Raw genomic sequence first — 17,146 nt, 5'->3', positions numbered from 1 at the left:
GGGAGATGCCTTTGAAATGCAGTGGTCGTAGATAGGCTGGTGGTATTGATGATGATGATAATTGTACGGAACCCCTCACTGAGAGAGACAAAGAACATTTATTGGCAAATTGTTTAGGAGGGCTATACCTCCACTCTAGATATGGCCCAGGAGCCCTTGGGTCCTAGCAGGGTTTTGGGTGAACTGGACGGCCCATAGTTGATCCTCTGGGAGTAAGCTGACTAGTACTGCGGCGCACTGCTCATCACTGGTAATTTTGCTACCCTAACAGGTCAGCTGAGAACGTGTCCATATTATATGCACATGATCATCCCGCTCTTTGCATCTTTCGAATCTATCCGAAAGCTACCGGTGATAACAGCTCGTTCGGAGAATCTGCCAAACCACACATTGCCTTTCACTGATTGGTGAATGAGCGGGAGGATAGCGGCACCGTTCAAGTCTGTAGTCAGTTATTAGCTTCCTGTTCGAGACACAACTGTTTGTACCCGTACAGCGAAGTGAGTTGACGGACATGGTTTCACTTATGGAGCGTTTGCTCGTAAAATCCGGCCATTCTAGGCGGAAACCTCAACCTACAGCTCTCAGCAAGCTAGATGTCTCACTGGCCTCTTATTATTGGCCTTGAAAAAACTAAACCGGCAAATTATAGAATCACCTAATGGAGCCAGTAAAAACAAATTTTCTTGCATGTCAAGAGCACGCAGGTGTTAAAGCAGCTGGGCCACAGCTGTTGCCATTATCGATCGACGTGAATTTGGCAGTAAACCACACCACCACATCAACCGTATGTGCATCACAAGGGAGAATTGTTTAGGAGGTGCGCCAGCGTACAAAAAAATTACGCCCACCTCCCCTCGCGGGAACCCTGGTGTGATGCGACGCTGAGGGGGTTCAACCGCAAGCGGAGAGCAACCGTCGACCGAAAGGCCGCCGGAGAGCGGCACACCGGTTATAAGTGCAGCGCGCCTGAAGGAGAGGAGACCGCGGAGAGAGAGAGTACTGCAAATGCGCAGCACCGCGCACAGCGCCGCCCACCGGCGGAGTGAGATCGCGCTGGGCTACACACCCACAGATGTTGAGAGAGAGTTTTCGCTCTCACCTGGGCACGCGCCGGCGTGAGTGCGTCTGCCGCGGCAATGACGCAACACAATCCAACACAATCCACTTTAATCCAACCCAATTCAAATCCAATCAAATCCAAGCCAAGCCAAGTTAAGCCAAGCCAATCCAATCGAATCCAATCCAATGCCCCTCGCGAGAGAGTGTTCATTATCGGAGAGGAGAGGGGTGAGCGCAGGAGAGTGCGGACGCCGCCGCCGACGACGACGACGGACTTACGCAGGAAGGACAGGGCCGCCGACAAGATATGCTCTCAGCGTCGCATCTAAAAATCAACAGTGCGAATATCTCTCGCTATTCACGTGATGGAATACACTTGTTGAATAAGTGGCCCTTTTACCTAGCCATGAAGGCGAAGTAAGTTTTAAAACGTAATTTTGTGAGCCACGTACGCTAGTCTAGTGACGTTTGAACCCACAACATACAAACGGTGCATGTGGTTTTGTAGGCTCGTCTTGTGTGGGTATGCACGTGTTGATGGCTTTGGGCTTGATTTTGTGCGCCCTGCTTCCCAGTGTTCAATTAGCAGAAACCCTATCATATTTACCCTAGTTGGAAGAGATATATCTTTTACATTGCGACGTACCTTCATCGAGGAATTCACGTTATTTTCTTGCAAATTTTTCTCAAGTCAATTCAGCTAAGCGTGAGGTATAATTCTGCTAAGCATGGATAATTATATTTGTAAAGCGCATGCCTCTTTTGATGTCTCCCAGCACTGTGCTGGTACTGTACATTTGAGTATTTTTTTTGCTTCCCCCTATTTCAGACGTCGGTTGTGACTCCATGCATGTTCCCATGCTTATTTATCTCCCCCCATGAGCACCATCACATTGTCATGCACAGTGAGGTGGACGGAACTTCGTGCAAGGTACGTGTAAACACTGCAGATATTTTCAGCGTGTTCTTCTTTGCTTTGGGCTGTTTTCACGCCTTTCTTTGTGCGCTATCTTTTGATGTGGACAAGGTTGTTCCGGTCAACAAAATTTCTGTTTTTCCTTCTAAGCAAGAATTTTTTAACTGTACTCTATGATCACCAACTGAAGCGAGAGTTTTAGTTACATTGAAGTTGGTAGCACAATGCATTGTGTGGAACCTCAATAAAAGTAGTTTACGAGGAAATGTGGTTTTGGTATTCTTCTTAAGGAAGTGTTCAGAAAGATATAAAGGAGCGTTGTTTAATGGTCAACCCAAACCATGTAATAAGATATAGCGCGATACTAAGGACTACCTCAGAAACTTTACAACTGAATCATCCGCATTCATTTTCAGCGTATCACTGATTGGAAAAAGTGGCATAAAAGTGATACCTGAAATTAAAATGGAGAATTTACACGCTGGATGAATACACAGGATATGAGGTCTGCTTTTACACCACAATATTTTGTTTATACGCGCATAATTCGAGACACAGCTGTTTAACATAAAGAATCAGCCTGGCTTAGCTTACGTTTAACATTAAGAATCGGCCTGTTTGTAACGTCTACCTGAACGCTTCGCAACTCCAGTGGTTAGGGGCGCTGTCGAAAGCAAGTGAGCAAAACACGAACCTTTAGCACTGCATAGAGATTACCTCTGTACAAATGGCACATGTAAACTAGAGATTGGCTAAAAATGGCAGCACCAATTCATTGCAACCACATCTGGAGCGTTGTGGCCAGAGACAGTTGGCCACAAGTACACACATGATGCAATCCTACACAAGGTGTGCTTACTGTTCTTTAATACCGAGTGAGATATTGCTATTGATGTTTCATCGTATTCGCACAGGTATACAAAACACCTTTGGTTGTCCCACGTATACATTTGGTATAGTAGGGCCAATATTTTTAGTCAAAATTTCGGTATTTGGTAACGACTTGTACTTGTAACTGAAACTACATCCGCAGTTTTTTAAAGTAATTATGGCTGATAACAAAACAAAAACCATACCTATGGGTGCAATTACCCAGCGAGCTGCAAATACTCCAACGAAACAAAAAAATGGGCCATGAAAGCAAATTTAAGTTGAATTTATCCGGAAGAATTGCTTTTTTGTAGCGCCCCCGAGCTTGTACGGCAGAAAAGGCTACTTAAATCATGGCAAAACTCAATTTAGGTTACATTTTTGGTTCCCTGCTCAAAGTGTGTGTTCTGCACGTTTGCGATGACCTACAAAAAGAAAGGGATAGAGAATGCAATTTAATGATGCTGACGAGGTCTGTCCAGCAAATAGCCTATCATACGCCCGGTGAATAATAAGACAGATGAGAACCAAAGAAGACACCGACATCTGGTATGGAGACAGAGTTCAGTAGTTCGTAGTAAAAATAAAAGAAAAGGTACATTGCACTGGAAACACACTGGTGAACACACCGGAGAAATGATCGCTTTCAATTTGAGCGGAGTTCAGACACCGCGGAGCGATCACACTAGATCATGAGTTCAGTAGCTCGGGATAAGAACAAAAGAAGTGCTAAAAACGCACTGGAGAAATGTTCACATTGAATTTGGGCACAGGTCAGAAAACCGCGGAGCGAAAAAACGGGATCAAGCACGTTCAGCGCTAGCATTGCAGTCATTCTGAACAGAACCCCGAAATGTTCACTGGGACCCCACGCAGGGTTTAGGAGTGGAACGGTGATGAATATGGTCTGTACCACACTGCGCATTTATGATCGGCACTGTAAAGAATGTTAACTAGCCTGAATGGCGAAGGAAGCTGAGGAAGGACTTCGTCGCACCTGAAGCCATTTTTGCACATGACTAGGGGCCAAGCACATCTTGCAACGTGAGGGGCGATGTGGGTAGCCTGCCAAAAGTCACTATCAAGGAGCGTCTGGGCTTGTCGTATTGTGTACACGCACATAAGACATGGTGAATGTCTTCGGGACAGTCATGGTCTGGACAGAAGGTTGAGCTCCTCTGCTGGTGCTTGAAACGAAAAAGGCAAGTGTAGGCGACGTTCAGGCGTATGCTCTGTATTACGGCTGCATCGTGTTTGGCGAGATTAGGGGGCAATTTAAAAGTACATCCTGGTTCAAAAGACTAGAGCGTGGAATAGCGGCGTGATGGATCAGCCCATACGGAAAGCCGTACCTGCCACGCAACACGAACCAAGTGCGGTTGCATCCTTCCTGGAGAGTGATATGGCCGTAGTAGGCACTTAGTGATTGTGAGCATGGGAAGCCGTAGCGTCTGCTTTAGAATTACCCGATAAACCACAATGTGGCGGTATCCACTGGAGTTAGACAAAATATACAGTTCTTACGGCTTGGTGAAGAAAAAATTAAATACCAGAGACTAGCTCTCCAGTAGGAAAAGACTGAAGGCATTAAAGGGTTGCGCGGGAATCGGCAGAGAGCCCATTGGCAGGGTGACTGCGTGTTGATGTATTCAAGAGCCACACGATGGGTGGCAAGCTCCGTCACTATAGATGGCGTCTTGTGACTGATTTTTCGGGTTATCGTTGTCCATGACGCAGGTACCCAAATACCAATCGTGGAAGATCCTTCCCTGACTGAGCCATCACTATATATATATGTTTATGGCCGGCGTATACACTGTCTAGAACTTTTAGAGTTTAAAACCTAAGAGCTGAAGCGGAAAAAGTTCCTCTTCGCGTCACTCCTGGCACGGCTGTGTAAATACCTATTGGCCGGAGCACCTATATCGGGCAGGAACGCAGAGGTGGGATCACGTAATAACCGAAATAACATCGCAAAAAGACGGGACAAGGAACGACGACACACGAAGCTGAAGCAGCTCAAAACGACGGGACGCCAACGAAGGCATATTTAAAAAGTGTTAACTTCACTAACCGTAGTAAAAAAAGAGCCTAACCACACCCCTATGCCTTCTTTGGCGTTATAGACTGCCGCCCTACCTTCCTGTATTTCCTCGACGAGCCCATCATTTCCTAACTACATTATTCTGCGAAAGCCTAGCAAGGGTCTCGGTTCTGGCAGCCTTGATGCCAAGGTAGCATAAAGGGTTTCGCAACAGTTACCCGCTCATGACAGGCTGTAGACGCTCGAGTCACACCTCAGGGGTTGAAAAGAAGGTCCCCTTCTCTCTCTTTAGTCAGAGTGGCGCTGGCTACCACCCTCCAGCGTCGGATACAGTTTTAGTAAATATAAATACCCCAGAAAGTGAAGGAGAACACAGTCGCCCAGATAGCCCAATAGGTAAGGCATTTGAGATCTACTCGAAAGGCGTGGGTTGGGTCCTCATTCTGGGCGCGTGCTTTTCTTTCTTTCTTTCTTACGTACATTTTAAAAGTGTTAACGTCACTAACCGTAGTAAAAAAGAGCCTAACAACACCCCTATACCTTCTTTGGCGTTGTAGACTACCGCCCTACCGTCCCGTATTCCCTCGACGAGCCCCTCATTTTCTAACTATATATATATATATATATATATATATATATATATATATAGAGAGAGAGAGAGAGAGAGAGAGAGAGAAAAAGGGTTGGCAGTCAAGAAAACCTCAGAAAGCAAAGGGGAGGTTGTGGTGGGTCATAGAAAGGGATGAGAAATTTTTTGAGTCGAAAAGAAAGTGGTGAAAAAATGCCCGTCAGGTGGGATCCGAACCCACGACCTCCAGAATACCGGTCTGGTGCGATAACCACTACGCTACCGGCGGGGCTACATTGGCCTCCTCTTTCTTGGGTATTTATGTTCAGCTGTTGTTGTTTCCTGCGCTTGGGGGTGGTAGCGTAGCGAGGGTCGTTGGAGGTCGTGGGTTCGGATCCTACCTGGCGGGGATTTTTTTTCACTTTCTTATTTTCCAAATTTTTTATCTTGAGCTCCTACACCCTCCCCTTTGCTTTACGAGGTCTTCTTGACCGCCAATTCTCATTTGCTGTCTTATATATATACATATATATATATTGTTACGAGGCAGAACCACGCAAATGCAGTGTATTGAAGAAAATTACAATGCTGAGCAATGCCAGCGAGAGAGTACAGAGACCGGTAGCAGTAAGCCCTTCGTCCTCTTCTATAGTTCAACCCAAACGGCACATAGCCGTAGCTGCCCTCATCGTCTTCTTCCAACTGTTCCGTAACACAACCCCCCCCCCGGCGGGAAGACGCCGCCACGGCGTCTGGGGTCATAACCTTTAGGTGTTGGGGTGGTAATGCTTGAGCCGGGCCACGTGAACAAGGTCCGTGTGAGGCTGGGCAGAGGTGGGTGGGTGCGGCGTGATTTCGTACGTAACGTCGGTGACGCGGCGCAACAGGCGATAAGGGCCGGTGTAAGGAGAAAGTAGTTTGGTAGAAAGTCCTACATGACGCTGGGGTGACCACAGTAGCACCAATGAACCTGGATGGAACTGGACATCGACGTGGTGGCGATCATAGAGGGACTTCTGGGATGCTTGTGACGAAGTGAGGCGTGTGCGAGCGATCTGACGAGCGAGATCAGCCTGTGCAATGGCGTCGCTGACGTAGTGACTAGGAGGAGCTGAGGCAGGCGAGACAAGGGTATCCAAGGGTAAAGCGGGTTCCCTGCCGAAGAGCAAGTAGAAAGGGGAGTAACCAGCTGTGTCATGGCGGGAGGAATTGTAGGCGAAGGTTACAAATGGCAAGGCGGCATCCCAATCCCGGTGGTCTGAGGAAACGTACATAGAAAGCATGTTGAGCAGCGTGCGGTTTAGGCGCTCCGTGAGGCCCATCGTTTGAGGATGGTAAGCGGTAGTCAATTTATGCTTAGTGGAACAGGAATGAAGAATGTCGGCAATGACTTTAGAGAGGAAATTGCGGCCCCGATCGGTCAAGAGCTGTCGAGGGGCTCCATGATGCAGGATGACGTCGTAAAGGAAGAAGTCAGCGACGTCAGTGGCGCAGCTTGTGGGTAGGGCCCACGTTATGGCGTAGCGTGTTGCATAATCTGTTGCAACGGCAACCCACTTATTGCCAGAAGTGGAGGCAGGAAAAGGCCCCAGAAGGTCGAGACCGACGCGGGCGAAGGGTTCGTGAGGGATAGGAAGGGGCTGAAGGAGTCCAGCAGGCAATTTGCAGGGAACCTTTCGCCGTTGGCACTGGTCACAAGCTTGAACATACTTCTTGACCGAACGGTACAAGCCAGGCCAAAAGAAACGGCGGCGTGCGCGAGCGTATGTGCGCGTAACGCCACGGTGACCAGAAAGTGGATGGTCATGAAGTTGTTCCAGGACGGTGGAACGCAAGTGAGGAGGTATGACAAGCAACAGGTCTGGGCCATCGTTTTAAAAGTTCTGGTGGTATAAGACGCCGTCCTGCAGTACGTAATTCCTGGAGGTTCGATCAGGACAATTTGTACGGAGGCGATCGATTATTGATCGGAGGAAGGGGTCCCGGTATTGTTCCGCACCGATTTGCAGCAGTGCGGAGATAGAAAAAATACAGGCCTCTGTGTCATTCCAGGCTACGTCTGGAGTATCCACGGGATAACGCGATAAACAGTCGGCATCACGATGCAACCGTCCCGATTTGTATACTACTGAAAACGAGTATTGCAAACGCAAAGCCCAGCGGCCAAGGCGGCCCGTAGGATCTTTTAGTGATTGCAGCCAGCACAGGGCGTGATGATCCGTGACCACAGAAAACGGACAGCCAAAGAGACATAGGCGGAACTTCGCCACTGCCCACACGAGAGCGAGACACTCGCGTTCGTTTATGGAATAGTTGCGCTCGGCGGCCGAAAGGAGGCTGCTGGCGTACGCGATCACGCGTACTTCGCCAGACTGGTGCTGCACCAAGACCGCTCCTATGCCGTGACCACTGGTGTCAGTGCGTAGTTCAGTTGGAGCGGAAATGTCAAAGTGGGCTAGAATAGGAGTGGTAGTAAGCCTATCAATAAGTGTGGAAAAAGCTTCAGCTTGTGCAGATTCCCACGTAAATAGAACGTCTTTCTTGAGGAGGTCGGTTAAAGGCCTGGCAATATGGGCGAAATTTTGTATGAAGCGGCGGAAGTATGAGCATAGGCCAAGAAAGCTTCTGACGTCTTTTGCGGTGTGCGGTTGGGGAAAGTTTTTGACTGCGTGTATTTTGGCGGGATCGGGCTGCACGCCGCGGGCATCCACGACGTGACCGAGAATTTGAAGTTGACGTTGGGCGAATCGGCATTTGGATGAATTGAGTTGAAGACCTGCGTGACGGAAAACAGACAGGACCGCAGATAAACGTTCTAAATGAGTTTCAAAGGTCGAAGAGAAAACGATGACGTCGTCGAGGTAGCACAAGCAGGTGGTCCATTTAAGGCCGTGAAGGAGAGCGTCCATCATTCTTTCGAACGTCGCAGGCGCGTTACAGAGCCCGAAAGCATTACCTTAAATTGGAATAGACCATCCGGTGTAATAAAGGCGGTTTTTTCTCGGTCCATTTCATCCACGGCAATTTGCCAATAACCGGGACGTAGGTCGATGGAAGAAAAATAATTTGCTCCGTGGAGGCAATCAAGGGCGTCGTCAATTCGGGGAAGAGGGTACACGTCCTTTTTAGTTATGTGGTTCAGGTGACGGTAATCGACGCAAAATCTCCACGTGTTGTCCTTCTTTTTAACCAGTACTACCGGTGACGCCCAAGGGCTTGAAGAGGGCTCGATGATGTCCTTAGCGAGCATTTTGTCGACTTCGTCTTGTATAATGCGACGTTCAGTTGCGGATACGCAGTATGGCCTGCGGTGAATCGGGCGGGCGTCACCCGTGTGAATATGGTGCTTGACCACACTTGTCTGGCCGAGAGGGCGAGTGCCAAAGTAAAAAATGTCGCTGTAAGAGAGCAGGAGGCGATAAAGGGCTGCAGTATTCTCGTGCGAGAGATCGGGTGAAATCATTGTTCTGAAGGCATTTTCCGGTGAAGGGGAGGTACAGGAACCGGCAGCGGATGCGGGCGAGGCAGACGGACGTTACGAGGCAGAACCACGCAAATGCAGTGTATTGACAAAAATTACAATGCTGAGCAATGCCAGCGAGAGAGTACAGAGACCGGTAGCAGTAAGCCCTTCGTCCTCTTCTAAAGTTCAACCCAAACGGCACATAGCCGTAGCTTCCCTCATCGTCTTCTTCCAACTGTTCCGTAACAATATAAATATGTATATAAATTGTGAGCATGTTCTGAGCATCACGTCCTAGTTGCAGTGACTGGGTCGTACATTGTGGGCAACATCCTGTGCTTCGTCTTCTTCGCCTCATAATCATCCTGATCACCATTCTACCTATCCTCCTCTTTGGAAGATCATCGTCATCGGAGGCTGGTGCCGGGTTTGCGACGGTTGCAACGCTTTCTAATAAACGTCCTCCTACACCTGTCCTTAAAAAATCTCTCTCTCTTTCTCTCACTATATATATATATATATATATATATATATATATATATATATATATATATATATATATATATATATATATATATATATATATGTATATATATATATATATACATATATATATATCTTTATATATATATATATATATATATATATATATATATATATATATATATATATATATATATATATATATATATATATATATATATATATATATATATATATATATATATATATATATACATATATATATATATCTTTATATATATATATATATATACAGAAAGAAATGCCGGCAGTCTACTACGCCGAATGCGGCACAGGGGAATGGTTAGACTATTTTTTGACCGGTAGTGACGTTACATTATTTTTTTATTAATTACGTGAGAAAGAAAGAAAGAAAAACACACGCCCAGAGTGGGGACCGAACCCACGCCTTTCGAAAGGCGTGGGTTCAGTTCCACTCTGGGCGCGTGTTTTTCTTTCTTTCTCACGTAATTAATAAAAAAAACTAATGTAACGTCACTAACGGTATAAAAAACAGTCTAACCGTTCCCCTATGCCTTCTTTGGCGTTGTAGACTGCCGGCATTTCTTTCTGTATCTCCTAACGAGCCCCTCATTTTCAAACCCTATATATATATATATATATATATATATATATATATATATATATATATATATATATATATATATATATATATATATATATATATATATATATATATATATATATATATATATATATATATATATATATATATTTATATATATATTTTACATATATATTGTTACCTGTGTATTCAGCGACAGAGAGCAGACAGCGCTGACGCAGGGTTCAACGTGGTTTGCTGGACACGCCAATCGTCAGGAGCGGGTGTGCACCGTTTAAGTGTGTCTCCATCATTCCCATCATCATTATAGAATTATAGAGTTCACAAGCATGACCATCACCACAAAAGCCGTGAAACAATCGAGAACGTGTCCCTTCGTTGGCGCGTGTTCTTGCTGTGACCGATACCAGGCATGAGGCACAAGTTTCTAGAAATACATTCTCTTTTCCGATGTCCTACTGGCCTTGGTCAACTGTTGCACTGTGATACTGGTAGAGGTGCTGGGTACAGGAGCTTCTGATGCCCAGGTCTCACTCTGACAACCCTGGGAGACCTACCAGCTTCTGCACACCCGTACATCGCTGCAGCTGCCGCAAGCTAGGCCTACTTACAGAACACGGCTCCCTGCTTTACACCGTACCAAAGCGCCGGGTTTGTGAACCAGAGGTAATGGCTCAATTATCAGTGCCTCCTGAGATGCCGCTTCAGCAGTCGCGCACTCGCAACAGCTTTCACGGAACCGAATACGAGGACGTAAATTACTGGCTGTAAGAATTCAAGCGCGTCGCCAGTTTCAACCAGTGGACACCTGCACAACAGCTTGAGATTGTCTACTTCTCGTTAGAAGACGTGGCGCGGACATAGTTTGAAAACCACGAACAAAGGTTAGAGACTCGGGACGACTTCCATCAGGAAGTGCGCGACACCTTCGCCACCAGCGACCACCGTCACCGTGCACAAAACCACCTGGAAATACGCATACAAAAGCCCAATGAAAGCGTCGCGATGTTTATCGAGGGCATGGCCCGTCTGTTCCGGCGCGCGGATCCCAATATATCACAGCCCAAGAAGGTTCAGTATCTGATGCACGACCTCAAAAAACTGTTCTTTGCAGGTCTTGTGCGCAACTCTCCGCGTACTTTGCAAGAAGTTATTATGGAGGCAACTGCTATCGAGCGAGCTGCGCAGGAGCTTGGCCGTCAGTATGCCTGAAAGTGGATCAAATTTCTGAGCCCGTCTGCGACATTACTGCTCACCTCCATGGGCGACATCAACCTACCCGAACTTGTCCACTCGATTGTTCGTGCGAAGTTTGCAAAGTGCGGAATAGGGATCGCCCCGTTGCTGCAAACTGTCATCTAGGTTGCGGACGTTATGAGGCAAGAAATTCGTCAAGCAATCTCCGCTTCTGAGCTTTCACACAAGCTTGTGCACCACATGGACTATGAGACTCCTATCCTATGTCAAATGTCCACCGCGCCGAATGCAGCGACTGTACCACCTCCGATGTACTCCCGACCGCAACCTCCTGGCTTTTGGACACAAAGGGAATTCCCGCCTCGTCCGCAAATCCGCAAGACCGACGTGTTACGCAACGAGTACTACCAGCCCTTCTGCTAACACTGTGGCGAGCCATGGCATGTTTATTGACGTTGCCCCTAGCGCGAGATCGGGCTACCAGGATTCCCAAGGACCGCCCGCCGTCCTCGTTTTGGCGAACGGCCGGTCATCATTACTGAGTACCTCGCCACGCGTCAGTCTTCGACGGAGACTCATTCGTCACGTTCGCCGTCGCGAGCCCGCTATGCTTCACCCACCAGTCGCGATTACAGAGGCTTCCCGACGAGGCGGTCTTCAAGTCCGTTGCGGGAAAACAAAAGGGAGCAACCTTGGAAGGCAAGGTTGCTAGCGGCGGAAGCGCGAAAAACCTCCCAGTACTATCGACGGCTTCTGATGTCACGGCGGCAAACAAGGACGTCGACGCTGTCACGAGTGCCGATCTTTCAGTCGCCATCGACAGTCACGAGGTAGCGGCACCTGTGGACACTGGAGCAAGTTATTCTTAGTAAGCCAGGAAATCGTTAACCGGCTAAGAAAAGTAAACACACCATGGAACGGGCCTCAAATTCTAACTTCCAGCGGCCACTTGATGACACCCGTGGGTACATGCACCGCCAGAGTTCGAATAGGTGACAGTGATTACGTCGCGACCTTCGTAATCCTTCCGCAGTGCTGTGAAAACGTGATTCTGGGCATGGACTTCCCACAGGAGCACGATGCAGTGATTAACATTCGCGAACAATTGGTCAGTTTTTCGAAGAAGAAGACCACCCAGAAAAGTCATGAGCAACGTGTACCAATACGCACCATCTGCGGCACTAGCGTGCCCCCATGGTCATATATATTGTCAGCGACGTTTTCATACCGATCACTACAGTGGTAAAAGGGGCTTTCTTGGTGCACTCGACTGCTGGCCTTTCTTTCTGTGTTAGTTTTTACGGTTCAATTATTTCGAACATATATGTTATTTTTGGAAAGAGCAAAAACGGCAGGGTTCGTTCAGTTTTTCTATGTTCACTGTTAATTCCAATGTTCAGTGTTAACCCTAGATATGACCTGCATTACAAATATTTCTTTCAACACGTAAAGTATCTTTCGAAAGCATACATTTTAGTTGCGTTCAAAGATCTTATTTTGGCCACTTGATGCGAATCCCAAACAATTATTGTTCCATTTCAGGTCCCATCTGGACTACATCAAGACACAAAGGTGAGGGTTTTAAATTGGTGCATTGCCGAAAGATGTTCACGCCAGCCCTGACCTTAACAACAATTTTTTGTTGAATATATTTTTAATTTCTCTAACAAAGCATATATATTAAGGCGCCCTCAACACTCATATTTTCTTGGCCCATATGAAACAAAAACGAATATTGTAATTTCAGGTTCCATCTGCTGTACAGCAAAAAGTACAGGTAGTAAAGAAAATTAGTCGCCACCAGTGCTCTGTGATATTAAGTTTGAATATTTTCTGTCTGTAAGAGAACTGTACGTGGCCAGATGCAATCCGAAAGTTTTAAAGCAATGCCTCGGGTCAACCCAGGCCGCCTTCAATAAGCTGAATCCTGGGGACTCGCGAAGCAAGCAGTCTGCTCCGGTGTTTCCCACAGCAAAACTACTGCTAATGGGCGACCGTCCATCGCAGAAAACACCGTTTTTAAGCGAACTCACGTGATTGCATCTTTCTTGCCACATGACAAGGGCTGATTGGGTGCCGGAGAAGTGCCGGTGGGAGGAACAATCGCGATCTTGCTGAGCTGGGTGGCGCCCTGTCTTGCGGAGTAGAGGACTCAAAAAATTTTTTATTGCAACGCTTTATATTTATTTATTGATTGATTTATTTACTGTCATGGTCAATAGACATTACCGAGGGGAGTGGTCAGAAAGAAAAGTAAGAACAAAAAGGAACCTACGCTAATAATTGTACAGTTAGTAAGTTTCTCGTCCAAAAATATTAGCTATTGCGTTCTTGAGAGGTTGAAGTCTTGAAGGGTTGCCGTCGGGTAAAAAGGCCATTCCATTCTTTCTTCGCGCGTGGCATGAAAGACTGCGCAAAGAAGTTATTTCAGCGTCAAGGGATACCGACGCTGGAGGCGTGATGCAAACATTGTAAAATATGAGGTGGACTGATTTATCAAATCAATATATCACAAGGCGTGGGGATAGAGCTCGTGAAAAAGATATAATCATGAAACGTTACGGCTTGATGCGAGAGATGGTAGGCTAAAGTGAGATTTCACGATCGATACACTTTCAGTTTGATTGTAATTATATTGAATGAAACGACCCGCGTTATTGTGAAGCATTTCTAGTGACTGTATTAAAGGGGTACTGACACAAAATTTTGAAGGCGAGATAACTTCGGAAATGGATTGGTGTGGACACGTATACATCATCTGCAAAATATCAGCGGCGAATACAGCCTAGAACATAATTTAAATCAATTTTAAGGTGTGAGAAACGCAACCGAGCAGCCAGCAGAGGACCACGCGCACTCGACATGCCGTGGGTATTTTGTAAATGAACAACATCCACACACGTCACGAGTTTGTGTTTGCCGCTTCCGCACTGCCAGCGCTTTTCGCCGGCTCGCCCGGCTCGCCGCTCCAATCGGAGGGCCGGAGGGCGGAGCTTCTGCTCTCGAGAACGAACGACCCGAGCATTGACGGCGGAGGCGCCGTGAATTAGTCAGCTCATCGGGCAGCTCGCCGCGACCAAACTTCTACAGCAATTCCTGGCACTCTGTTTCTATTACTTTTGATTTACACTGGACGCGAAAACACGCCGGAGACATGAAAAGCCCACTGAGCCAGCCGCACGGTCGCTGTGCAGGCGGCGGCCACAGCCGCGAAGTGGCCCAGGCCGGCGCCGATAGCTCGAGTGATAGCTTGTTACAGCTGCACGAAATTGCACCCAAGTCCCAACCTCGGCAGTTTATATGAGAAAGGAGTTAATGATGCGATGGCGGGTTGCATTAAAAATTGTCATCTGCACCGCTTACGAGAGCGGCAATCGAATATCCGCCGCAGTGCTAAGCCGTACACATCTGTAGGCGGACCTGTAGGCAGACCGCCCGGCTGCTCCCAGCGCTCGTTGTTCTCTAGCCGCGGCAGCATTTTCACTAGCAGCGCCTGCGTCACGTCCACGGTCGGTTTTTAATTAAGCGGCTCACGAGATCAGTACGTGGGGGCATTGGCAGAAACTGCCGGCGACACGGATTCGACAGGGCTACGGCAGCTTTGCTCTGTGTTATCCCTCCGACGGTCACGTGGTCAGCTTTGTTCACACAAAATCCATCGTTTCGCGGCACCCGCTGAAACCGAAACGGCGACTGGCCGCATTGAAAATGCCTCTAATTAAACAATGGTTGCACGCAGGTTTCTACAGGTGATAAGTAGGTCACTAGCTACTTATCGCAACAAAAAAAAACAAGATGTCAATTTTTTTCGTCAGTGCCCCTTTCAATTGACGTAACAAGGACACTGTATTGATGCTGCGTGTTCTAGGTTTATGCGAATTAATTCTTCTTGAAACAGTAGGCTCAGAGGTCAAGGTACTTTCGAAAAGTTACGGCACATGTACCCTATCATGGTGTGGGCGTTGTTAAATTTATAGGCGATATGAACGTTCCATGTTGGGTTGGTTGTGATGTTTGCACCAAGGCATTTGTACCAGGGTACACTTTCTAACGGGTTATTACGAAGGTATTAGACTCGCGGTGACCTAGAAGGTCTGGTTACGCGCATCAGTTCGCAATTAGGAGGATTGAATTCCATCAACCAGTTGTTACACCAAAATGAAATCACAATATGAGCTCGCTCAAGAATACCTAAGTTATTATTGCACAATACTTCTCAGAAGATCACGCAGTCATCCGTAAACAGATTGATTGTGGTTGTAACATTAGAGGGTAGGTAAATAATGTGCAGTAAAACAAGGAGTGGGCCAAGAACTGAGCCTTCTGGAACACTTGAGGGCACTGAACTTACCTCCGATTCGTTGTTTTTAGCGCTGACGTCTTGAGAACGGTTTCTTTAAAACACTCGCTTTAGGTTAACAGTTGTGAATCTCAATTAAGATACCGGAGTCTAAGCAAGGGAAGTTTAAGACATACTTTAACGAAAGCTTTCCTCAAGTAAAAAGCTACTTAATGTACCTGTGATCAACGATCGAGAATAACGCATGATTTATGAGTAAACAATGCCAGCTGTGTTTAGCATAAATGTGATTTGCAAAAGCCATGTTGTGATGGTGTAAAAACATGTTCGTCTAAAAAACGTGGGCATATGTGAATAGCAAATATCTTCTGATTATTCAAGGGGATGCTAGTAAGCAAAATTGGACGATAGTTCAGTTGGGAATGCTTGCTACCAGATGTGTGAAATGGAATTGCCTTCCAAACATATTTATGTAATTGTAGAGACCCTTCGGTTTTGAGCTGCTGAAAAATCATTGATTTTATGATTGAAGAATAACAAAGCGCGCCCAAAATGTCATTGGGGGTAATTAGGATATAGCGTTGAGCTGAAGACACATATAACAATGCCCAGGCATTCTTTATACCATCATAATCAATTACTAGCGGCAACATTGCATAGTAATCAAAACATTCTAGCTCTGGTGGTGGGCAGTGCGCAACGGATGAGAAGTTTTGCAATAAGATATTGTTCAGCATGTTTGGTACGTACTTTTTAGAGCTCCCATATAATCTTCTGTTTAGAGTTCATGTATATTCTTTATATATTTACCAGTAACAACATAAGATGGAAAGAACCTTTGACAGAAATGCAAGAGGGCAACACACCTGGTGAGGATTAGATAACAGCAGACGTCCTGGGGGTCGGCGGGCAAATTATACTAGAAGAACTGTCAAACCTGTATACGCCATGCCTAGTCACGGCGAGTGTACCGGAATCTTGGAACCCGTTACTCATCGTAATTCATAAGGAAGGCGGCATGAAGGACTTGAAAAATTACAGGCCTCTCAGCTTACTGCCTGCCCACTACAGGGTACTTACCAAGGTAACCGGTAATTTTTTTTCTGTTACCTTAAATTTTAGTCAACCTAATCAACAAGCAGGGCTTCCTTAAAGGCTATTCAATCGTGGGTCATATTCACACGCTCAATCAAGTGATATAGATATTTGCGAGGCATGTTCAACACCTTTATATAGCCTTCATAGATTATGAGAAAGTATTTCACTCGGTGGACACCTCAGCAGTCGTTCAGGCATTGCGGAATCGGGTTATAAAGGAGCATTACGTAAGAATATTACAGTATATCTACAATGGCTCCACAGCTACCATCGTCCTCCGTAAGGAGAGCAGTAATATAAGGGCGTCATACAAGGGGACACATTCTCTTATTGTTATTCACAGCATTTTTACAAGATTTATTCAGAAAAATGAATTGGGAACAGGTGGGCTAGCATATAACGGAGAAAACCTTAGAAACCTTAAATTTTCTGATGACGTGGCGTTGCTGAGAAACTCTGTGGACGAAAAGGCAAAGCGTGAATATATTACTGATTGTTATGTTATTTAAATACATTTTAA

General features: G+C 46.4%; 1 protein-coding gene across 2 annotated transcripts in view; it reads left to right on the top strand.

The window, feature by feature from the left end:
- Positions 1–17,146, top strand: part of LOC144165117 (uncharacterized) — a 65,072-nt gene that overhangs the window by 14,667 nt on the left and 33,259 nt on the right. For both annotated transcript variants that reach the window (XM_077695230.1, XM_077695229.1), the window contains exons 3-4: positions 1,892–1,993; positions 12,771–12,800. In XM_077695230.1, coding sequence (XP_077551356.1) covers positions 1,941–1,993; positions 12,771–12,800 — 83 coding nt within the window. In that variant the 5' untranslated portion in view covers positions 1,892–1,940. The remainder of the gene's footprint in view (positions 1–1,891; positions 1,994–12,770; positions 12,801–17,146) is intronic.

The sequence above is a fragment of the Haemaphysalis longicornis genome, unplaced genomic scaffold (genome assembly GCF_048455015.1).
Source record: "Haemaphysalis longicornis isolate Haplotype H1 unplaced genomic scaffold, Haemaphysalis longicornis Haplotype H1 scaffold_14, whole genome shotgun sequence".
Taxonomy (NCBI): Eukaryota; Metazoa; Arthropoda; class Arachnida; order Ixodida; family Ixodidae; genus Haemaphysalis; species Haemaphysalis longicornis.
This window is presented reverse-complemented; position numbering and strand designations above follow the sequence as displayed.